This window comes from Vespula vulgaris, chromosome 25 (assembly GCF_905475345.1).
Source record: "Vespula vulgaris chromosome 25, iyVesVulg1.1, whole genome shotgun sequence".
NCBI classification, from domain to species: domain Eukaryota; kingdom Metazoa; phylum Arthropoda; class Insecta; order Hymenoptera; family Vespidae; genus Vespula; species Vespula vulgaris.
The window spans coordinates 2,185,997-2,212,097 of record NC_066610.1 but is presented as its reverse complement, the minus strand read 5'-3'; the positions used below and the strand labels follow the sequence as shown (position 1 = coordinate 2,212,097).

Sequence of the window (26,101 nt, the reverse complement as noted above, 5' to 3'; positions counted from 1 at the left end):
TAGAGAGTTAGATAATATAAAAATATATCTTAAAATATGATAGCATTATTGTGTTTATTGCAGTACATTATATAGAAGATAATCACAAATTATTATTCATAAGCATAATTTTTCAAAAATACATACTGCTTTCATACACACAAATTGTTCAAAATTATGATTATATATTAAGTGATATTGATATTATTTTTTAAAATATTTAAATTATTCATATTATGAATTATGTTTTGTTCTAAGAATTTCCCAGTTGCAAAATCTGATCCCTTTTTTTAATTCTCTAAGACCTACAGTTTGTAAAAATAGAATGATTATAACTTAAATACGTACATTTCGTTTCTATGGTTTGAAAGAATATTTAAATAAATAATTTTGCATTTGTCATTATACATATTTCCATTATTTGCATAAAAGCAAATCTATGTTACAAATACGATCAACTATAATATATAAAAAATGTTTTAGAGTGTTTTATCTCATACATGATTATAAATCATTATCGCGTATGTATGTAAAAAAAAAAAAAAAAGGAAAAAAAAATAGAAAAAAATCATATAAATTTTCCTTAATTTAATAAAAATTTAATTTAAAAAATAATACTTTCCTGTATTTTATGGAATGTAGTCGATGTATGAAATTTTCATACTATTCATCATTTACATTATATATATCTATATAATATTATATATATATATATACATATATAATGAAAAGATATTTTTAAAATTATTTTTATAAGCAATTAATTTCTTCTATTTATTATACCTCCAGCGCTTACATGTTGCCAATTTGCCTGTTAATATTTTATTGATATTATATTTAATTACATATAAAAAAAAAAATCCTGCAAGACAAAAAAATTGATCAAGACTTACCCCTATACCAGTTGCCCAACCTGTTCCTGCTGGATTTTCGTTAGTTACACCAATTCTTCGACATATTATACCAGCTCCAGAAACTGCCCAAACTTGTCCTTCTTCTTTGGCAACAGAAATATGTCTAAACCCTTGCTTCGAATTAATAACTGAGATATCTACGAGTATACATTTATTTTATGTAAATATTATTATGGAATAAATACATATAAAAATATATAATTTATATTTACCTATATGAATAGGATCATTTGGCATTGCCGGCAATGTTTGCCAATGGCTTCCCTCCGGGAAAATATTTGCTTGTATATCACGACGAACAGACAATCTACCTGTGTTGTCCAAAGCCCATACAACATCTTTTCCAACTGAGATTTGTTTCAATTGAGCTCCCGATGGTGGCTCAACATTTTGCCATTGTAGACCTAATATATATATATATATATATATATTTACTTTAATATATGTATGCAAATGTATTGTTTTAATAATTATTCTATCCATAAATTCATGTTAATATTTAATAATATTATACCTGCTGGTTTAGTCAATGTAACACCGAGTCTCCAATAAGAAGAACCATTTTTTCCAACTGCCCAAACTTGTCCATTTGGTCCACAAGAAATACCTATTAATGGTTGATCGCTTGGTATATGTTCCCATGATACACCCTATATGTTAAAACAAATATCTCTCTTGTAAAATGTATTAATATCATTACATTTAAATATTCTTACCATCGGACAAGATTCAGAAACACCTCTTCTAAATAGAGCTTCACCGTTAGATGCTACCGCCCAAACATGTATGAGAGAATCTTCACCAGGTTTACTAGCTGTCTGTAAAAGTATTATGAAAAATGATTAAGACTTTATTTAGAGACGATTAATATTTACATTGTAAATTTAAATGTTGATTCATACATATAAAGAAACGTCAATTAGTTTTGTATTTCCAAGCTCTTGCCAAGGACCACTGGTAGTAAGTTGACATTTTCTATACCATCTTCTTCTTCGTACATAATCAGTAAATTGTTTCTTTCCATGATATTGCGATGGAAAATCTGTGGCATATTGCCATCCATCTCTGTCCACACCTCCGGGAGTATGAAAATCAGTAATCCAGTCGGATATCTTTCATTAAGATAATTATATTATTATTCATTTTAGAGAAATATATATATATATATGTGTGTGTGTGTATTAATAATTATGTAATATATATTTTACCCATTGCCAATGCACTGATAATAATTTAGTATGTTCCCGAGTTCGTTTATGACGACCTGTTACATCGCTCCACATATAACGATCCGTAGGAAGACCATGAGAAGTATATCCTGTTACTGGGTTCCAACGTTGATTTTCATAGACAAAATAATTATGTGTATCTATCATCGTATTTATTCCAGTATTACTAGTTCCAGATCCTTTCAAAAAAGTTCCTCCCCAACCATTAGTATATACCCAAGCAGTATTATCATATCCTATACCCCATGTAACTCCAACAGAACATGTTTCAACTTTTTTTAAATGTCCACCCATTTGTCTCCAGAACATTGTTATCGGTTCGATAATAATTGACCTAGATTTGTATAGAACACTACACAACGTCATTAATCCTTTAATACGTAGATGTGTAATATTTTGTGGTGGTATTCGATGACTGTAAAATGTATATTCTGTGTCATCGATAAAAATTCTATATCCTCGTTCTTCGCAAACAATATTTAATATAAAATCAGAGCCTGGTTTTAATGGACTGCCACCGTTCCTTTCTTCGTCGCCCCATTGTCCACTTTGATAAGTGTTTCTTATTATTAGATTTTCTTTAAGTCGTGGATTAAAATGCAATGCCACGTCATGACAATCTGTTATGCCTTTTTGTTTTAACGATGTCGTAGTGTAACATACTAAATTAAATGAAAGTCTGTCGGCATCGTCGTGTATACATACTGTTATTCTTAACGAACTCCCATATCCAAAACTATTTTGTAAAATACTTTCAAATGGTAAATCTTTCCCAGCAGCGTCTAATTCTTGAACATAAACGTCTTCACAAAATTGATTTTCCTCTGTTATTGCAGGATCGTACACATAAACATCTCCTAGTGCATTGGTGATCCAAATTGAATTAGGACTTGGCTTTCCATAAATATTATTTGTCTGGCAAGACACAGAAGTTAAATGTGCCAGCCATTCTTCCATATCTGCGTCGCTTAGAAATTGTAACGTAAGAACTTTAGAGCGTATTAATTTTGGGGTATGAATCGCTATACGTGGATTGCCTGGTTCACTGCAGCAAATAACACAAGTAATCTCAGATATTGGGAATTGCATTAGAATTGTAGCACCGTCGGAATTTAATATTGTTAATGTCCCAGAATCTAGCGATCCACTATCGCTACTTATCCATTCTAATTCAATAATACAATCTTGATACATGTTACTACCTTTCACTTTACATCTTGCATCGCCATTTTTAACCCAAGATGATTTTTCTATGGCTTTCTCGTATTTTGATAAATCTAAATCTATTCCTTTCAATCTATTTTTCAACTCCTCCAAGATGTATATCCTCCATGGTTCAGCAATTTCTCCGTGTGTTACACCATTAATATCTGAAATCCATTTTGGAGGGTTCAATGGATCCATGTAACATGCGCCGGCTTCTACTTTGTACCATGATGGATCACATTCAGCCCAATAAACTATTGCCGCACTTTCGTCTTCTCCATATACACCAGAATCGCCAGTTAAATCAGGATCAAAAATACTCCCATCTGTTTCTGGATGTGCTTCTATACCAACCATAGAGCCAACGGAATGTACAGGACTCCAAGCGGCTGGATTAACCTTGACCGTACTGCTCATACCTTTACCAGAGACAACTATAGATTCTCCAGTTTTAGTTAATGACTCATTTGATATAGTTATGTTCGCGACATTTGTTTCTGCGAAGTCACTCATATTTAAAGAGTTTGCGGATCGTTTTTTCTCTTCTGTAGTATATATATCCTGGCAAGATGTTTGTTGAGAATTTTTAGTAACCGCAGCATCATTAGTACGTTGCCATAATTTCAAAGATGTTGGCGTTGGTGCTGATCGTGATTGTTCTTCCCATTCTCTAACCAATGTCGTTCCTTCGCTGGTACTATGAGGTCGATTTAAAGAGCTCCAACTTTGATGACGTTGTTGTTGTGGTGTACCACACATACTGTGTCTATTACTCGAAGATAAACTCGCATTGCTACTGGCTCTACTTAATTGAAGAGGAGCGTTAATTAATCTCCATTTTTTCCCTGTTAATTCTGACCGTGTTATACCCATACGATAATACAGACATCTGTCTTCGTAGCCGATAGCCCAAACCTGATCGTTTGGAGCAACGGACACCAATGCCATTTTACTTAACATTTCGACCCATCCAGTTCCAGCTGCTAATTGTTCGCATACGCCACTCATCTCACCTTTGATACCTTTTCGGAACCAAACGTTACCATCGTGTGTAACTGCCCACACAGCATCCGTACCTACACTAACTTGTATTAATCTTAAATCTTTCTGTGGTGGTTCTACTTCTGTCCAATCATCACCCATTGGATTCTCTCTAGTAATTCCAGTACGAATTATAGCTTTCCCAGCTAAGAGAGTTGCCCAAACAAGACCTGTTACTCCTACACTAATTTGACAGACCTCGTGTCCATTATTTAATTTAATAGAACTCCATCTTTGGCCTTCGGGGCAAGTTGTACTTGTTCCCACACGGAACATCACCTATAAGAGGATAGATATTCAATCCTGTATGTGTGTGATTATACTTTTAAAATTAAAAATATTTTTTTTTCAAAATTATATACCCTTCCATGAGCTGTTACTGCCCAAACTACTAGACCACCAGGATTACCACCAGGCATTTGATTTCCACCAACAGCTACATCGATAAATGGTTCCTACGCATTTTGAAAAAAATCTACATAAATGTGTTTACAAGTTTATGATTGAGTATATATTAAAAATCATTACTTTGGTTGGATCTTTGTGAAGCGGTGCAATAGCACACCATGAGTTCATAGCACTGTATCTTCTATATCGGACCCATTTGCGCCTTCTGACACAAGACTTCCATTGTTTTTTCGCTGAATATGTTGCTGGAAAATCAACTGCATATGTCCAGCCCTACCAAAACATCAGATTCTCTGTGATCATAACTCTTTGTCTTGTTGTGGACGATTGATAAAAAATCTACATGTAAATAAAAATTTGTAAGATATAATCATAATAAAGAAAAAGAAAACAATATTAATGGTAGCCAATCCTTTACGTAATTAAAACAATAATTAAATTGATGAATATGTATGTATATAATTTTGTTATATATATATTTTTCTAATATAATAAAAAAAAAAAAATGGATGAACTGACAGAAGAATATGAGACTAAATAAAAGAAGAAAATATTTACATAAGAAAGGTATTTTAGTACCTTTACAATATTAGTTATTTAAAATTTTTCACTTTTTTATTTATATAGCATGTAGATATATTTACATCATGATCTAATGGTTGACCATCCAACGTTGTTTCTATGTGCCAATCTCCTTCCCATTGCCAAGCCATAGATGGAAGTTTAACTTTATCTCGACTACGATCAACAGTACCATCTTGATTAGAAAAATTATATCTATCTGTAGGTAATAATCGTCCACTAAATCCTTCTAAGGGAAGCCAGCGCTATAATTGTATTAAAAGTAACAAAGAATAAGATTTACATTTAAACACATAAAAAGTTTATTTTATAATATACCTCATTTTCATAAGTTTCCTCCTTAATTCTTATAGGTATGTCTAAGCCATGAACATGAACATAAACTTGGCGATCACCGCCAATTGCCCACATAAAATGAGGTACGGCCGAAAGCTGTTTAAATTCAAGACCTAAATACATAAATTCACGCCACATAGTCCCAGATGTTGATAAACCAAACACACGTCCTTCATTATTTATAGCATATAAATAAGAACTAGGCATTGTAATTGTTATATTACAAACTTAAGAAGACCTTTAATTGTAAGATTCTTTTCTGTAATAAAATTCATGTATGATTCATCAATCAGTATAAGAAACATAAAAATCAATAACAAAAATATTCCATACCTATTATCTGTTGAATATTATGAAAAATTATAGATCCGACTTCATCACAACTTTTGCTTCTTAAAAATCTCGTTATATTTACAATAACTTTTTAGCAATATAAATATAATCGGTCATTTATAATTAAAAATATATTTTCTTCGTCATATAAAGTAGAAAACTATATATTGCGGAGAAAATAATTATCTATTTAATAAATACAAGTTACATGATAATCTTATAAAGTTTTTTTTTTATATTATCATTATGTGATATATTTGTTTATAAGAAAAAAATACGATCAAATGAAGAGATTAGATTCTTATGTTAAATAATACGATAAGAATCTCATAATAACAATTATATATGTACAATTTAAATGTTAAATCAAATTCAGCACAGCATGATCACTCTTAATCACTACAATTTTCTAAAATAAACTTGTACAAGAAAGTGAAAGTATTATCTATTGTTTCTAGTTATCTATTTGCGGCCATTAATGCATTATGAAGGTTCTCTTTTCATGAAGTCGAATTTTTCTTTCTGTACTTGTGTTATCGCTAATACCGATTCTAAATATATTCTACAATGAAAAATATTAATATATTTATTATTAATGTTCGCATGCAATGAGATTAAACCAATCATATTCATTCACAAGCAAACAACAAGCCAATCATAATATTTCTTTCACTAACCAATCGCTATGATTATTTACAAATCTAACAGTAGAGTTGTTAAAAATTGGCAACACTGTGTTAAAGAAAAATTATTTTTAAATTTAAACGAATTCGGAAAATTCGTATTAATTTTATTAAATAAATTATCAAATAAATAATCATGGATGAAATAAAAAATTTACAAAATAAATATTCGAGTATCACTATAACACAACTTGAAGAGATTATGAATAAACGTGGAAAGAAAATAAATCAGGTTATACATGAACAAGATCAACAATTAAAAGGTAAATGTTATTTGTTCAAAGATTTTTTTTTCTTTTTTTTTAAATACTTTTTTCCAATTCTTGTATTTTTTCTTTTTAGAAAATGAAGAAAAACTTGAAAAATTGATGTCTGAATTGGTAATGATAAAAGAAGATATTGATATTGAACAACAAGTTTTAGAACAAAAAAACAAAGAATTGTCGAAACATAATGAACATTTTGTGAGTTTAATGAATTATATTTCTTTTATATTATATAATGTATATTATTTCATACAGGTGTAAATATGTATATACACTTATATATATATAATTAATGTTCTCAGGCTGAATTAAAAGCAGAATACAATAAATTTGTAGAAGAGAATCAAAATTTACAGATCAAGAGAAATCTTTTTAAAAATACTAAACCAAACCAGCAAGATCAGTTATTGTTAGAGACAGGAAGGCATGTAGCTAGTATTCATAAATAATAATAAATAAATATAATTACCTTAACATAAAATTTATATCTTGCAGGAAAAAGCTTCGTATGTATAAAGAATGGACTGGTGTACATTGGGATTATAGTAGTCTAAAAGAGAACATAGTAGGATGTATCCTTTTTTATTATTAAATGATAATTTGTTTTATATCTTTAAATCATTTCTCCTTGATCATCGTATCAGATGTATCCAACAAAAGTGATTATATCCATTATTTTAATTTTGCTAAAGATGAAAAGGATTCTGAAGAATTATCCAGTCTTTTATGGCATGAAATTTATCTATCTGTTGAAAATAAATTAAATGAAAATAAAAAAAGTTCTAACACAAATGAATAAAATGTTAAATGTTAGGAAATGTACAAGTTTTATTCCTCCATTAATGATTTTATGATTTTGAAATTATTTGTATTTAGTAATATTAAATGTAAAAAATAATAATAATAAAAAGATATATTTCATTCAAATAATTATCGAATTTTTTATTCATATCCAATACACGTAAGTAACAACAGGTGTTCTGCAAATGGCAATAGTAACAATAGCGCCTCTATCGACTGTATTTTACATTATACTTGGTTATATTCTTCTCACGTGTAAATGCATCTTCCATATTTACAAATAGCCAACAATATCGTGAATATGGTTATGTGGATATGACGATAATACGAAGTATTTGTAACATTGTAATTATGAATATATTATTAGAGAGTTTTAATTTGTAATAATGCAGGATTATTTTATATTTTTTTTAGTGATATAAGTATTGAAAGTATTAGTTTATTTTCTTTTTTTAATATAGAAACAAAATATTTTAAGTAAAGATGGGCAGTGATACACAAATAGCGAATATAGTAAACGATATTTTAGTAAGTATTTTTGTTTTATGAAGTAGTTTTTTACTATAAATATATATAATGAAAAAAATTATTTCTATTATTAAAATAATCTTGACATATGTATAGAAAGTTGAAGCTATAGAGGAAGCATTCAGTTGTGTACTTGTACATAATCCTAACAATGAAAAAGACAAAATATCAACATGGCAATCAGAATTAACAACTGCAATGACTGATCTGACAGTTGAACAACAAGAAAATGCAATACGTCAATTTCTTACAACAGCAGCTGCTATGACAAATCACAGACGTTTGCAATTATTATTGTCATTACTCGAGAATCTGGTTTCATCAAATGTTTTACCAGCGAGGTGATTTAAAAATTGAAATATTTACTTATCTATTATATTTAAAACATATATATATATATAAATCTAATAATATTACAGATTAGTATGCGAATGTATACTTAACTGTGATAAATTACAATACCAATTAGAAGATTTTTGGGTGGAATGTTTCCTTCTTATTCGACATATTATTGGTGGAGTAGATTACAAAGGAGTCAGAGAAATAATGAAAGTAAATATTATTATATTAATATAATATTAATATAATTATTTGTATATATAAATTCAATTTATCTATGTACATTATTACAGGGTTGTATAGAAAAAGCTCAAACAATACCTGCAAGGTTAAATGCATCTATTCAACCACAATTAAAAGCTTTAGAAAATGTTATTGAATATATTTTTGATAGAAATGCTTGTTTGTTACCAGGATATTTTATTGTTAATGAAATTCAAAAAGCTTATCCAGATCATAAAAATTGGCCACACTGGGTAAGTAAAAAGTATTGTAAACTTAAACAATATATAGATATTTTATAAGTATTTGTTACAGAAACTAGCAAAACTATTATCAAATTTTGTGGAAAGTTTTCGAACTACAGCACAAATGGTTTCTATTGTGGGACATTCAAAAATGTTACCAGTTGTGGAACATACAGGTTATGCTGATCATTTAATAAACCCTTGGTTATTAGATCCTACTACATTAAAGTTTTCATTGAAAGGAAATCTTCCATATGATCAAGATTTATTGAAACCTCAAACTGAGTTATTGAGATATGTTTTAGAACAACCTTATAGTAGAGATATGGTATGCTCCATGCTTGGTCTTCAGAAACAAGTATGTATGCATGTATAGCAACTATAATTAAAGAAAAAAAAAAAGAAAAAAAAATTAAAATAAAAAATAAACAATGCGTAATAAATATTTATCCATTATTTATAGCATAAACAACGATGTATAGTATTAGAAGAGCAGTTAGTAGAACTTGTTATTTTGGCTATGGAAAGATCTGAAAATGATCCTTTACCAGCAGAAGGAACAGATGGGACTGTTGCTAATCATTGGGTGTGGTTACACCTTTCATCTCAATTAATTTATTTTGTACTTTTCCAATTTGCATCTTTTCCAAGTCTTGTAATGGCAATACATGATAAGGTATAATTAATTAATGATACATTTTTTATGTTTTATATATATATATATGTGTGTACATATATAAATTATAATATTATATAAATATTTATCTAGTTGGCTGGTAGAGAATTAAGAAAAGGAAGAGATCACTTGATGTGGGTTTTATTACAATTCATTTCTGGAAGTATTCAACGGAACCCAGTAAGTAAAAACATACCAAACAATTTATTAATACATAATAAACACTCTAAATATTTTCAGCTTTCAAATTTTTTACCTGTATTGAAGTTATACGATCTACTGTATCCAGAGAAAGAACCTCTACCTCTTCCAGATTGTACTCAAGCACTTTGTACTCATCAAATGGCTATAATATGTATATGGATGCATTTACTTAAAAAGGCTCAAATTGAACATTCGAATATTCATAGACCTATTCCACATACATTAAAAATTCATCATGAGTAAGGAAATGATTAAGTAGTTTAAATAATTATAGCATTGTACATATATATTTATATATATATATATATTATATTCTGACTTTTGTTTTAGGTTTTTGCAGCATTTAGTTATGCCAAATACATCTCTTTGTATGGGTTTAGATTATCGCATTGCTTTATTGTGCAATGCTTATTCAACAAATCAAGAATATTTCAGTAGACCAATGGCAGCATTAGTTGATACTATATTAGGAAATCCAAAGGTAAATTATATTTTTATCTATTTATATTTTACATTTTTATCATTTTTATCTATATTTCACAAAATTATTTTGAATTAAATAGGGTCAACAGCAACAGCCTTTACAAACATTACAAAATAATGCTGCTTTGGCAAGTGGTCCAACTACTCCTCTTTCTATGTCAATACTAGATTCACTGACTGTACATTCTAAGATGAGTTTGATTCATAGTATTGTCACTCATGTTATCAAACTAGCACAATCAAAAAGTAATATGGCCTTGGCACCGGCTCTAGTTGAGACTTATAGTAGACTATTAGTTTATACAGAAATTGAAAGTCTTGGTATAAAGGGTTTTATAAGTACGTATTATGTAAAACATTTATAATAATCTAAACATTACGAATATCTTATGATTTATCGTTATTTATACTTTTTTCTAGGTCAATTATTACCAACAGTATTTAAGTCTCATGCATGGGGAACATTATATACATTGTTGGAAATGTTTAGTTATAGAATGCATCATATACAACCACATTATAGAGTTCAACTCTTATCGCATCTTCATAGTCTTGCTGCTGTGCCACAAACTAATCAAACACAACTTCATCTTTGGTATTATTTATAAATTAATGACTTTTTAATTCTTTAGATACTTCATATAATTTATTTTTTATAAACTTACTTTTTTTAGTGTTGAAAGTACGGCTCTTCGTTTAATTACTGGCTTAGGTTCGGCAGAAGTACAACCGCAATTATCGAGATTCTTATCAGAGCCTAAAACACTTGTATCTGCGGAATCTGAAGAACTTAATAGAGCTTTGGTTCTTACTTTAGCAAGATCTATGCATGTGACAGGTAAATTATTAAAATTGTATAATAAATATAAATAACAAATTGTTTATTATTAAAACTATATGTCTTATCTATTAGGTACTGGAGCAGAAAGTCTTAGTGGCACTTGGTGTAAAGAATTATTGAATACTATTATGCAAAACACGCCGCATTCATGGGCTAATCATACTTTGCAATGTTTTCCACCAGTATTAAGTGAATTTTTTCAACAGAATAGTGTTGCCAAAGAAAATAAACAACAAATAAAGGTAATTTTCGTTATAAGAAATTTGATAATGTTATGAAAATAAACAAATTATGTATATATATTTCCAGAAAGCTGTAGAAGAGGAATATAGAAATTGGGCATCTATGAGTAATGAAAATGATATAATTGCTCATTTTTCTGTACCTGGCACACCTCCTTTATTTTTATGTCTTTTGTGGAAAATGATACTTGAGACTGATCGGATTAGTCCAATCGCATATAAGTATGTATTATGTTATCTATATTTATTATTATTTCATTGATTATTATTGTAAATAATATTTGTTATAGGATATTAGAAAGAATAGGAGCCAGAGCATTATCAGCTCATCTTCGAAAATTTTGTGATTATTTAGTATTTGAATTTGCTAACAGTGTTGGTGGACAACATGTTAATAAATGTGTAGATACAATCAATGACATGATATGGAAATATAATATAGTGACAATCGATAGATTAGTTCTTTGCTTAGTAAGTATCCATATTAGAAAATAAATGATATATGAAGTATTAATATCTATTATCATTTAGGCATTACGAACTCAAGAAGGAAGCGAAGCACAAGTATGTTTTTTTATTATTCAACTATTATTGCTTAAAGCTGCTGAATTTAGAAATAGAGTTCAAGAATTTGTGAAGGAAAATTCGCCTGAACATTGGAAACAGTCAAATTGGCACGAAAAGCATCTAGCTTTTCATAGAAAATTTCCAGAAAAGTTTGCTCCAGAAGGTATCATGGAGCAAGCTAGTGGTGGTCCTAGTCAATATCAAAGTTTACCTGTATATTTTGGAAATGTGTGTTTACGATTTTTACCTGTGTTTGATATAGTTGTACATAGGTATTTGGAAATACCACCTGTAATAAAAAGTTTGGAAATATTATTGGAACATTTAGGTTGTTTATATAAATTTCATGGTTCGTATAATATTATTAAGAAATTTATATGTTATAAATTGATAAGTTAATGTAAAATTATTATTTCATAGATCGACCTGTGACATATCTGTATAATACGTTACATTATTACGAACGTAAATTAAGAGATCGACCACCTTTAAAACGACGTTTAGTTTCTGCTGTTCTTGGATCGTTAAGAGAAATTAGAGCACCAGGATGGGCACTTTCTGAAGCTTATCAAATGTATATGGCACGATCTGCCGACGATGCTATTACTTGGGTACCAGAATTGGATTATTATATTCGACTTGTACAGAGAATTGTAGAAAGTAAGCAATATATTTTGTTATGAGCTTAAAAATGTATTTGTAGAAATCAATTTAATTTTTGAAAATATCTATTTTAAAGCAATGTCAGGTACAGCCCATTTCCCAGCTACTGATTGGAGATTTAATGAGTTTCCTAATCCAGCAGCACATGCATTATATGTTACATGTGTAGAATTAATGGCTGTTCCTGTAGCTCCAAATTTAGTTGCTAATTCATTACTCGACGTTGTTGCTAAAGGGTACAGTATAATCTTTATTAATTCTTTAAATCACCATATACATTTCATATTAATTACTTTTTGAATTATAATAGGTATACTGTAGTACCATCTAACGAAATACATTTATGGATAAATTGCGTTGGATTACTTTTAGCTGCTTTACCAGAGTGCTATTGGTCGACATTACATGACCGACTTGTGGAAATTATAAGTAGTCCAGGTTTAGCAAATTGGCAGTATAATAATTTAACACCATTCCAGATGTTTAATTTCAATATTACGCATAATAGTTTACTTGAAAATAAATATAGTTATATGCTTGCATTAGCACATTCAATTTGGCATCATGCTGGAGCAGGTCAAATTACAACAATGCCTCAGTAAGTGAAAAAAAAATTTATATCAATGATAGTAGAGACTTTGATTCTGTTAATAATTTTTCATATATTTATTAGATTTATTAAAGAGAAACTTCAACCTGTGGTAAATAGTGAGGAACAATTGATATATGCTTGTCATTTAATTGGACCTACCTTAGCAAGGTTTAATGCAGAGAGACCACGTTGCATAGTTGATCTAGCAGTTAGTTTATATGAAATGCTGGAACAAGTGGATCGTACACAAGCACATTTGAAATATATGGATCCAGTTTGTGACTTGTTGTATCCTTTTTAACTGTTAAAACGATTAATCTTTTACTACATACAGAATTAATCAATCTTTTACTACTAACAGAATTAACCTTAACATCGTATATTATAGATATCACATAAAATATATGTTCGTTGGAGATATGATGAAAAATGAAGTTGAATGTATCATTCGCAGATTGAGACCTGCTTTACAAATGAGATTGAGATTTATTGCTCATTTGAATATAGAAGAAATTCATTCTACATAGATTAATTTATATTAGAATATACATTAGTATATTGTCAAAACGTTTGAATATTTCTATCTTTGTATATGTAAATATATATAATATATATACTAATGGGACTCATACGCAAGGTAGATCAAATTAATTAATTACTCTCAAATATTAGATCTTATCTCGCTGCTAGTTAGAAAAGAATGTCGAAGTTAGGGAACTCGTTATCTTTTCGAGCAGCAGGGAGGCCACGTGTTGATAATTTCGTCATTGTGTATGATGTATCTCTTATACGATTAGAGTACTATATAAATATTATTTAAGAAATTAAAAAAACAACTCGTTTTAAGAAGCATGTTTTATATATTGTCATTGTGTCACGATAAATCACGAAACTGATTTTCAGTTCTTTTTTTTAAATAACTTATTCTTTTTTATTTAGACTCGATTAAAATGGATTATTTGAATAAAAAGATAATAATACAGCAAAGTCTATTAGGAATAATAATGATAAATATTTTTCTCTCTTACTTTTTCTCTTTTGTCTACCATATTATAAAAGCATTTTAGAACATTTTGATAATATCTTTATATAGCATCGAAATCAACATCAGAAGATTTCATTTCGTTAATAAGTTGCCCAAATTTTTCATAAGAACATGCATTTTCTTGTACAAATTGTTGTGCTCTCATTTCAGAAATCCATTTCATCTGTTAAATCAGAAAAATATATTTATTGAATATATGTATGTATATATATCTAAGATAATTATACTTACAATTTTTGAAAATCTTTGTTTATTGACATTTAAAGGCTGTTTATAAATTACAGATAATGACTTTGCTCTTTCAATCCAAGGCCACATGAGGATATCCAACATTTTAGGTTCATTTCCTTAAGAAAATTAATGTAAACAATCAAAGGTAATGAAGATATAATAAATTATTTTATACAAACCTCCATAAAAATCTGTGTCACGCATTTTTAATTCATCCTCAAATTCTTCTAAAAGATTACTTATTTCATCCACTATTTCATGTAATGTTCTTGAATCTTTACCATGTATACAATTTGAGAAAATGTCAATAATCTAAAAATATGGTCATTGTGAATTGGTTATATACTTAATATTAATTTCTCAAAATTACCTTGGAATAATGTTCGAGTAATTCTAAATCACGACTTTTTGTTTCTTCATGATATAATTCAGGTAAAGGATATTTTTTATCTATGTAATTTGCAATTTCTGTTGAATCAACGACTACTTTACCATCTGCATCTACAAATGCTGGTACTTTTCCTTCGGGATGAATCTGTTTTAATTTTATATTAATACTTCCATTAATAAATTTTATGTTAATAATACTTTGCTTAAATCTTCTTATTAATGTAAATGTAAAATGAGATATCATACTTCTAAATACCATTCCGGTTTGTTTTTCAAATTAATATTAACGATATCATGAGGAACTTTTTTAATGGAAAGTATTAGACGAATTCTATGAGCATATGGACAAAATTTCATACTATACAATCTTGCTTGTCCTTCAATTTCTGCTGGTTTTATAGAACCTATAGATGATATTTTTTATGTAATAAGTAAACTTGTTTAACATTTACTGTTGAGTTTAAAACAATAAAATAACGTGATTGCACAGCTTACCTTTTCCAAGATGTAATGAACTCATTGTTTCTTATAATATTGTAACAGAATATTTATAAAATAACAATATTGATATAAAAGTTTATTGAATTAAATTATTGTTAATTTATAAATTAATATTGAACGATAAACAATGCTTATTATATTCAGTTTGTTAGATTATTTTTTAGCTAAAATAAAATTTAAATAATGGCAAATATACTTTTATGTAGAAATTGGCCCGAACGATGTCAAAATCTATGATACTTGTCGCAGTATCAATACGACGCGCATATGGATGTGCGCATGACGTTATTCGAGATATATCGAATACAATTGATTTCAAATCGATATTAAATGGAACAAAACTTACATATAGAAATAGAAAATAATGTTAATTAAAAATTTCTATATTTAAAAGTTTTGGTTTTGGGATCATTGGTATCGTGTAATATTAACACATTCGGACTTAGTATTAATTTTGACTTTTCATTAAAAATTAAAGTACTATTAGCAATTTTGACTTTTCATTAAAAATTAAAGTACTACCACTTTATATTGCTATATAAATAAATTTGCACAAATAAATAGATTGAATATATTGAAATTCTGTGGACAAATATATATAAAGTATATAAATTTTTAACTAAAATCAAGATTTTGTCGATTATTTGGTGAAAAATAATTTATCTATATCTCGATGAAGACACAAGAAATGGACATTATAGAAAAGTGGAAAAAATCGTTATAGAACATAGTAAATTTTGACTGAATTTAAATGCAGCCATTAGCTCGACAGTACTTGCGTTATTTATATTTATTATATATTGCAAGTAATATCGATTTCCAGGTCTCACCACTTGGAGGTTGCTGCATACGGAGACCCGCGGGCTATGACTCTACTACTAATGCCAAATATTTTAGAATTAATTATATAGAATTATCATTATTAGATATTCAATAATAAGTATTATAATTTGGAAAAAACAAAATCAATCGCGAAACGAATCAAAATTTTTGTTTAATCAATTAAGATCAGACGAAAATTTATGAGCTCGTTTGATATCGACCTACCTACCCGATAAACGCGAGGAAATATGATGAAACTGAAAATAAAACATATTATTGATTACTACCCACACAGCCTATAAACCTTATATAAAGATTAGATATTTTATTATTTGATACTGAGAACACATAATAGTTTTGTACCATAAATCAATCTTCAACAGTAAATATAAAACACTTCAACCTTTTGACAATTAAACCAGAAGCTATAAAAATAATATGCGAGATTTATAAAATAAATTGGCAGTCACCTGTGAACATAAAACATCTAAAAAAAATTTCATAATTAGACAAAAAGCAATCGAAAAGATGTGCGAACTTCATATAACCAATCGACAGTCACCTGTGAACATAAAACATCTGAAAAAAATTTCATAATTAGACAAAAAGCAATCGAAAAGATGTGCGAACTTCATATAACCAATCGACAGTCACCTGTGAACATAAAACATATGAAAAAAATTTCAAAATTAGACAAAAAGCAATCGAAAAGATGTGCGAACTTCATATAACCAATCGACAGTCACCTGTGAACATAAAACATCAGAATATTATAATATATATAATATATTATAATATATATAATATATTATAATATATTATAATATTATAATATAATTATAATTAAATAAGAAACAATTAAAATCAATATGCAAATTTTATATAATGTAAAACAATCTATGGATATATTTATAATTTTATTACTTTCTAAAAATAAAATATTGCAATAAGAATTATTTTATATGCACACACACACACACACACACACACACACACACACACACACACACACACACAAATGGAAAGAAGAACCAATAGAAGAAAAAAACAACCAACGAAGAGTCGAATCGAATCTTGTCAATTTAGATGATATTTCCTGAAACAAAAATAAATTAATTCGATTAAAAATTTTTGGAATATTTCAAACGAAAAAAAAAAATAAATAATTGCAGGTAATTCATCCTCCATTGTTTTTTATTTTTTATAATTCCAATTCTTCAATATATTTTCAAGATATTTTGCAATATTTACCCTTGAAACGTGCTGACACTTATCTGTAACAAAAAACTATGTAAAAAGGCATGTGTGGAAAGACAAAATTGTATCTACAATCCATAGGCAAACATTTTTATGATTTTGATAATATAATAAAAAAGAAATGTTATATATATTTAGCCATAGATTGTGATACTAAAATAATAGAAAAAGTATTAAAGTGGCAAAATTGGCATTAAATACGTCGAATTTTCGATGCATTAGAAAACATGTTTTATATTTAAATAAAAATACGATATTATTTATGGATTGTGTAAAAATATATAGAAATATATATAAAGAAAGAATTACATAATAAATTGTCAATTGTTTAAAATAATTACAAATACATATTGTAAATATATCAAGATACGTTATGAAAAAAAGAAAAAAAATTGTGAGTATTTCACAATATTTAAAAATTAAGTCACGTTAAAAAAAAAAAAAAAAGAAAGAAAAAAAAAGAGCAGAAATATACTGTATCTTGTGTTGTATTACAAAATGCATACACAATTTTGTATACTGCCATAAACATATCCATAACGAGATCAGATCTATATTTAATCAATAGATTACATATATATGTATATTATATTATTACGTTTATAGTAACGCGAAGTATGCAGTTACATCATGTATCTGATGTACGTATTACATCGTCTATATATAAGGACACATTTTTATCTATTAAATTATAAAAAAAATATAGTAATACAATTTTACAATTTTAAAACCATGTAGTTTGTAAATATATAGTTTGTTTATATGTATATGAAATAGTAATGAAATCTGAAATCTGAAAGAGGAAGATCATATTAAAAACAAAATAGTTTTAATATATTCTTGTATATTATTCTTATGAATTTATTTCATCGTTACTGCTTGCTTTAATAAATTTTAATTTCCCTAACTACGTCAAGTCTTATAGATTTTTAATCAGATTAATTAGAATCTATATAAGATGATGATTATATTCATACAAGTCATAAAATGACTCTTACAATAAATGAGCCATCCTACAACTTGTGATAAGACTATGTTGGCATTGGATAAAATATACATATAATCATCAAAAGTGTGTATATATATATGAAAAAGATATTGATTACAAAAAGAATTATTGATTTACTAATAATCAAATAAAAAATTTAGAATTATTTTGAAATAAAAATCTATATGCTTGAGTACCCAGGTGCATTCCTGAATGCAGACCTGTCCCTATTCTGAACTATTTTCATTCACACTCCTGAGTGTGAGATAGCCTTTTCATTCGCTTTATTTATATACCAAGACTTATACATTTCTATTCCGTAAAATAATTATATATTATATATAAAATCTTTATATCATTCATTATATCTTCTTAATATTTTTATGAAACTTTCATATATATAATAAAAATACTCTCTTTCTCTCTCTCTCTCTTTTTCTTCCCTCTTTCTCTCTCATATATATACTTATTAATTCTGTCATTTTATATTCACTTGTTGATAATCTCGGAATAAAAATGTATACCCTTGATATATTTTATGCACTCCTGAGTGCAAGGCTGTTATTTTTGTATCATATCGCTCGCTTAGCAAGATTTATACATCTCTAATTTAGAATGATTCAAATTTTCTTTTCATTCACTTGCACTCTATTTAAATATAAATACATCTTATTATATTAGAAAGAGTATGAAATAATCTTTATTTATTATTAAATAAATATTATTTCTTTGAAAAAATTATATAACACTAGGATAATTAAATATTTATTTATTATATACTTTCATAAGTGCATTTTCACTTTGATCATTTGAAACAAGAAATGTATATCCTTACTATAATTTGTTCATCTGCATTCCTGAATGCAGGCATGTACTTACTGTGATCTATCATATGCACTCCTGAGTGCAGGCAAGCCATTTCAATCGCTTTATTTATATACCAAGACTTATGCATTTTTATTCCAAAAATATTCATACTTATCTTAAATATGTATAAATAATTGGTAATAATCTTTGTATCATTCATTAATAATCTTCTTAATATTTCTTATGAAACTTTCATATATATAATAAAAATACTCCCTCTTTCTCTTTCTATCTCCTCTCTCTTTCTTTCTCTCTGTCATATATATTTATTAAGTCTTTCATGTAATATTTATTTCTTGATAATTTTGGAATAAATATGTATATCCTTGACATATTTTAATGTGCACTCCTGAGTGCTGGCTGCCATTTATGTCGCTTCATTCATTTAGCAAGACTTATACATTTATCTTATCGGAATAATTCAAATTTTCCTTTAATTCATTTGCACCATTTAAATATCACTCAATTATTATATATGGAATAAAATAAAATTTCATTTATTTATTGTTAAACAAGTTTAATATCGTATAATGAAAAAAATATCACCAGAGTTCGACGTATTTATATATTTCTTCATTAAGAATTCTTATTAGTGCATTCATTCATCTTTGATTATTCCGAATATGAAATGTATATCCTTACTATAATTTGTTCATTTGCATTCCTGAATGCAATCATCTACTTACTGTGAACCTTTCATATGCACTCCTGAGTGCAGGCAAGCCATTTTATTCGTTTCATTTATATACCAAGAGTTATGCCTTTTTATTCCAAAAAATATTTATATTTCTTTCAAATATGTATAAACATTTATTAATAATCTTTGTTTCGTTATATTTTCTTAATATTTCTTATGAAACTTTAATATATATAATAAAAATACTCTTACTTCCTCTCCTCCTCCTCTCTCTCTCATATATATTTATTAAGTCTTTCATATCATATTCATTTGTTAATAATTTTGGAATAAAAATGCATACTCTTGACATATATTAATATGCATTCCTGAGTGCTGGCTGCCATTTTATATATTCATCTGCATTCCTGAATGCAGGTATTTCGATTCATCATCAAGTCTTGTAGATTTTTAATCAGAACAACCAAAATAAATAGAATAATCAGAATAATTAGATTAATCAGATTAATCAGAATAATTAGAATTATATTGCAAAAAGATAATGAGGGTGAGGATGGAGATGATAACGATAATGATTACCACATAAGAGTCATTTTACAACTCGTGGTAAAGCTGTGTTGACATTGAAATATGCATATATCTCGTATATATACATACATATTATGAAATTATGAACATGAAAAAATACGATTAAAATGATTATTCTGAATTAAAAATCAACATGCTTGGGTATCCAAATGCACTCCTGAGTGCAATGCTGCTGCAGGCCACGGATGTCCACACAATATTTAACGAGCGTGACTCTATTTTTCTAACTAAAAATTTATTTTGAAAAAAAGACTCTACTTTAAAACTTTAAAATGCAAGGACTCGACTTTAATTTAAAACAGAAAATGCAATGACTCGACTTCAATTTAAAAAGAAAAATGCAAGGATTCGACTTTAATTTAAAATGAAAAGAGGGAGGGCTTGAATTTAATTAGAAAAAAAAAAATAAAAATAAAAATAAAAATAGAAAATGCAAAGGGCTTGATTCTACTCTGAAATGACAAATTAACTCTACTTTTAACAAATACAATGACTCTACTTTACTTTAAGAAAAAATTGCATTGACTCTATTAATTAATAACTAACTGCAAAAGCTTAACTCTAATAAAAAAGAAAAAAAAAATTCAAATTTTCACGAACGCGAGTGCGGAACCGTAGCAAGGAGATGGAATGATCCATCATCTCCATTCAGGAACAAACTACTACGAGCATAAGTGTCAACGTGGTAAAGGGTAAAAGGGGTTTTGATAAGACCACAAGCCATTAACGAAGGGTTCGACATATCGACCACCTTTGAAAAATGACTTGTAGTCGATAGTTGCCCTCTTGAGCCACAATATGTGGGGGCCTCTTCGGCACATAGCCACTTCTTGCTTCGTGCCCTAACCACTGCATTGGAGCATTCCTTACGTGCGACGCAAGATAAGTTTACGCATCAAAAAACGCCCTACCGTTCGAAGCAACGCATCCACAAAGATTGACATACTGCAGTGGTTGCTACTACAAGAATGAAATCGTCCCTAAGCTAAACCGACCTAATCCCGACCTGATCTCACTTTACGCGACAAGACTCAAACCACTCGTGTAAACGCACGCATCAAACGAGACGCAATAATCGCAAGCTAAGGGGTTGGGAAGTGAAAACACATTTTCGCACGCAGGTTTGTTCTGTTTTTTTTTTTTTCTTTTTTTTTCTTAACTTAACGAGCGGTAAGCGCTTGCGACGTAAAGTATCGATCTCTTCTAAATAGTATAACCACTGTAGTATGGCAAAATTCGCGAATGAATCACCCCAAACGGCACTGACGAGTCCCAACACGTATTCTCAACTGCGTTTTCTACTCTGCCTAGGTGCGTCTCGATTTTCTAACGATTTTTCTTTCTTTCTTTATTTATTTATCTATCCGATTAAAAAAATAAAAGTAAAATATTCGTATATAAATATTCGAACTAAACCATAAAGCTATCCTAGCCTGTGGACGATTAATGGACTCAAAGAATCCACCAACCGTACACAATAACACAGGCACATTTAATCGAATGCTCCAGCAGATATAATATTCGTTCTATTCGATGAACCTATTACATACTAACATTAACTCGTTGCACTTAGAAGATGCATATAGTTTCGGTAAAATGTTAAGATCACAAGAATTGTAATACTTTCATTTTACTTATGCAGGTATATTCTATTTCTAAATAAAGAAATATATAGATGGTAAATATTTTAAGAATCGCGAAGTGCAAGAATTAATTTAAAACTAAGTATCGAACTAATTCAAAATCCTTTGCTAAGTTCACAAGATATGGGATGTATCTGATGTTCTCATTGGGTGCAAAGTTTTTCGAACTGTTTGATACTGATATATCGCGCGATGCAAAGTGTCAGCAAAAAATGTAAGAAAAAAAAAATAAATAAAAAAAAATAAAAAGATAAAAAAATTCAGCCATGCTGAAAGATTGTAAAATTTGCTGAAACTTCACAAATCCCCGGAGAAAGGACTTCCCACTCCTGAGTGAGAATCGCATCCTTATCCGGTCCCTACCTACTTAAAATTAATTGAAACATTCACTCAGAAAAGTATGCTACCTGCCTGCCTTTGACCTATATTTAAAAAGTGCAAACATTCACACCAACACATACACTCCACGGTTCTCTCACACTCCACCAGGGTGCAAAAGCCTACACTAGAGAGCATGCCCCGGGGCACCTCCGACACCCTAGTTCAACCACGTATTTTTTCTAATATATATAGGAGTACGTACCATTTGCTGAAATCGACTGCCAAGGCTAATGATTATTGCATATATGACTAAAGCAAAAATACTAGTATACATACTAGTATACATATAGATACTAGTAATATATACGAGTATTTATAATTTTCCACAAGAATGTGGTAACTATTATGCAAACCGATATTAATATAATTATATATTAGATATATAATATATCTATTTAGAAGTTATCGCGAAACGATGTACAATGCACTTCCTAAAACGCACATACAAGTGCAAGGTACACCGTGCAATCACCGGCACAATGACAGTCGCTGAAAAGGAAACTTAAAACTAAATCCACACTGACTGTTTCTCACCCATACGAGTAACACCTGGGTTAAACGCATAGATGAGAACGCAGAAAGCATGGAGGGAGAAAGGGGTATTAGTATATTAGTGCTGAAAATCCTGAGCTAAAAAATGATTAATTTATAATATATATATAAAAAAATATATAAAAAAATATATAAAAAAATATATAAAAATATATATATATAAAATTTAAGCGGACTGTGACTCTAGAGTCTCTTTGCACGTCTTATTAGCAAGAGCTCAAGCAAGGATGGATGATGGTAGGCGGTCACCACATACGAGTGTGACCACTACATATGGGTTTTACCACTAAAAGTGGTAAAAAAATAATAAGTGGCAAAAATAGTTTTGCAACCCCACCTGTATGCACCGCTTAAGGGCCTTTGAGCGACCCGCGGTAGGCAGTCGTTGACATGGAGGGATGAAATATGCACATAGCTAATATATATGCATATGCATTATGCAGTTATGAAATTTCATTATTAAGAAATATATAATTTTAATAAAAAACCTCGGACGACTCCTTTCATCAAATGGCTGTTCTAATGAAAGAACGGGATTATAATCCACCATTTAACTGACAGAATCTATCCGTCGCGGAAGGGGTTTGTCTTCTTGCTCATTTCTTGGTAAATCGATATTTGGAAATATCGAAGTAAATCGCGATTAAATGGACTAAGTACGAAGCAATGCATGTAACGTAAACCACGTTATATGCTTTATACGAAATCGGGTAAATTAATGCCCGATTTCATTACTAATATCGCGAGCAAAAACGAAAAGAGAAAAAAGTGCTAATAAACAGCACTGTAGATTAAACGACTTTGAAACAAGAAGACCCTGGCCTGAGCTATATATATATGCACATAATAATAATAATAAAATATTCACAAGAAAATATCTAACTAAACATAGGGACCACTCGTGAATAAAATCAAAGATTTTAATCACGGACACTTTTGCTCGTTTCGGACATGGGACGTCTACGAATACAACCAGTAACCCGTGCCGATAAGGACCTTTCATCCTCGGCATGATGGGCACCAGAGGAACTTTAAATTTTTTCACTTACTACTTAAGAAGTTCTGCGATGGCTCCAAAACACTCGTCCCCCTCGTAGGAGGTTGAATGATGTCGTGAAGTTGATTGAAATTATCGTTGATTCGATGAATCGTTGAATCGATGAATCTGTAATATAAAAAAGAACAAAAAAAGATTAATTATATGTTCCATATCGAACTAATATATTTATGAATGAATGAAAATGATTAAAAAAATATATATATATATGATTTAAACGATGAACGAAAGAAGTTACGATTGCAAGAAAGAAATATACTTACATGTAATTGTATCCAGATGAAGCTTTACGTTCGTCGGTAAAGATGAAGAGGATGAATTTTTAAATTCACACTTTCGACCATTACAATATTTATCGCAACGCAATCCTCTTCCACCGAATAGGCCGAAAGTGTGTTAATTATTCTAACAACGCGGCGAACATATGATTTTAACAAGAATATAACATAAATTCTTGTTTTTGATTTTAATAACGCGACCGAGAAATTCTAAACGGCGAACAACACTGACTCTAATTCGCGATTTTATTTTATTTTATTTTTAAAGCAACCTTTTTGGTTGCAAAATAATCAAACTGTTTCGTACAAGCACTGACTCTAAGATCGCATTGCGCGCGATCTACAACTGAAGACCTGTTGAATAAAAATTGTTAAAGCAAGCTGTAGCGTTTACTTCTACTAATTTATATCGTATTAAATATTATATATCAAATATTAAATAAAATATTAAATATTCAATATTAAATATCATATATCATATTATTCAAATTATATGATTTCAAATCATAAATTTATATTACATCTTCTGTATATAATAATAATAATAATAATAATAATAATAATAATAATAATAATAAAATACTATTCAAAAGATGTAACTGCAATACTTGTAAGCTATATTAAAATAAATGAATATGTAAAAGCAAACGATCAAAATCGCGTTGTATCTATCGTTTAAAAATAGATATAATCGCGATAGGGATATGTTCACAGAAGTATACTAATTGCGTGGATACCTATAAATCAGAATAGATATAGCATTAAAGTAAAACTAGACAAGGAGCAGTAAAATTGAAATTATAATATTTATAATATTAATTAAACGATTAAACGCATCTTGAAATTGTATTCTATTTTAATTGAACTTTTATTATACTTTAATTACATTTTCATTATTCTCGGTGTTTCTTAATATTCTTTAAATTTAACGTAAAATACGTTTCAACAAATTTTTAATAAATTAATATTTAATCAAAATTATTTCCTAATACACCGAACGTCAGCCTTTGGCCCGGTAGTGCGTACGTTGTATAATGTAAAATATATAAACGTTCGCAATACCGATTTCCGGATCCCACCACAAGGAGGTAGCTGCGTAGGGGATCCATATATAAATTTCTTAAAAAAAAAAAATAAAATATTATATAATAAAAGTTCTGGATATAATAAAGCATAGAAACTTATAACAAGACTACGATAGAACACATGAAATCGTATAACACAATAGATAGTTTGTTAGAATTAACGTCTAACTTTTTATATTAATTAAAATTAAATTAAAATTTCAAATTCAATGGTGAATATTATATTGGTCAATATGATGAATAATTACTTGAAAATATTCAAACTATTATTAATAGAGAATAAGATTATGCACGTAAATGTGATTTGCATATTCAACATATAAATGCTATATTATATATTGAAATCTAATAGGATATAAAATATGATTAATAAGCTGTAAATGATTAAATCAAGATTAT

The 26,101-nt window shown here is 28.7% G+C and overlaps 4 protein-coding genes across 5 annotated transcripts; 2 read left to right on the top strand and 2 right to left on the bottom strand.

Moving 5' to 3' along the window:
* Nucleotides 1–35: 35 nt before the first annotated feature.
* On the bottom strand, nt 36–6,559 carry LOC127072327 (tectonin beta-propeller repeat-containing protein). Its single transcript, XM_051012662.1, has 12 exons — nt 6,029–6,559; nt 5,678–5,954; nt 5,422–5,604; nt 4,898–5,050; nt 4,732–4,824; nt 2,102–4,648; nt 1,796–2,005; nt 1,610–1,711; nt 1,408–1,543; nt 1,106–1,297; nt 873–1,030; nt 36–790 (listed from the first exon to the last, which is right to left on the bottom strand). Exons 2-12 carry the CDS (start codon nt 5,900–5,902, stop codon nt 740–742), a joined length of 4,050 nt encoding a protein of 1,349 aa, XP_050868619.1. The 5' UTR covers nt 5,903–5,954; nt 6,029–6,559; the 3' UTR covers nt 36–739.
* A 186-nt stretch (nt 6,560–6,745) lies between these two features.
* LOC127072372 (putative autophagy-related protein 11) lies at nt 6,746–7,841 on the top strand. The gene is made up of 5 exons (XM_051012781.1): nt 6,746–6,974; nt 7,054–7,175; nt 7,280–7,401; nt 7,473–7,549; nt 7,622–7,841. The coding sequence occupies exons 1-5, from the start codon at nt 6,848–6,850 to the stop codon at nt 7,774–7,776; spliced, it is 603 nt and encodes a 200-aa protein (XP_050868738.1). The 5' UTR covers nt 6,746–6,847; the 3' UTR covers nt 7,777–7,841.
* A 398-nt stretch (nt 7,842–8,239) lies between these two features.
* Nucleotides 8,240–13,914, top strand: LOC127072326 (mediator of RNA polymerase II transcription subunit 23). Its single transcript, XM_051012661.1, has 21 exons — nt 8,240–8,306; nt 8,403–8,647; nt 8,726–8,858; nt 8,939–9,121; nt 9,183–9,470; nt 9,576–9,788; nt 9,882–9,968; nt 10,029–10,231; nt 10,323–10,473; nt 10,556–10,814; nt 10,896–11,070; nt 11,150–11,313; nt 11,389–11,558; nt 11,626–11,780; nt 11,849–12,029; nt 12,090–12,474; nt 12,546–12,785; nt 12,865–13,024; nt 13,099–13,386; nt 13,462–13,668; nt 13,769–13,914. The coding sequence occupies exons 1-21, from the start codon at nt 8,262–8,264 to the stop codon at nt 13,905–13,907; spliced, it is 4,071 nt and encodes a 1,356-aa protein (XP_050868618.1). The 5' UTR covers nt 8,240–8,261; the 3' UTR covers nt 13,908–13,914.
* Nucleotides 13,012–15,809, bottom strand: LOC127072368 (glutathione S-transferase omega-1-like). 2 transcript variants are annotated; one of them, XR_007785353.1, is made up of 7 exons: nt 15,542–15,809; nt 15,293–15,450; nt 15,027–15,191; nt 14,836–14,968; nt 14,657–14,772; nt 14,409–14,588; nt 13,012–13,681 (listed from the first exon to the last, which is right to left on the bottom strand). XR_007785353.1 is itself a non-coding variant. In XM_051012774.1 (6 exons), exons 1-6 carry the CDS (start codon nt 15,564–15,566, stop codon nt 14,466–14,468), a joined length of 720 nt encoding a protein of 239 aa, XP_050868731.1. In that variant the 5' UTR covers nt 15,567–15,769; the 3' UTR covers nt 14,371–14,465. The 2 variants fall into 2 exon arrangements, 1 of the variants encoding a protein (XP_050868731.1); XM_051012774.1 differs by lacking the exon at nt 13,012–13,681 and having other exon boundaries at nt 14,371–14,588; nt 15,542–15,769.
* Between the last annotated feature and the right edge of the window lie 10,292 nt (nt 15,810–26,101).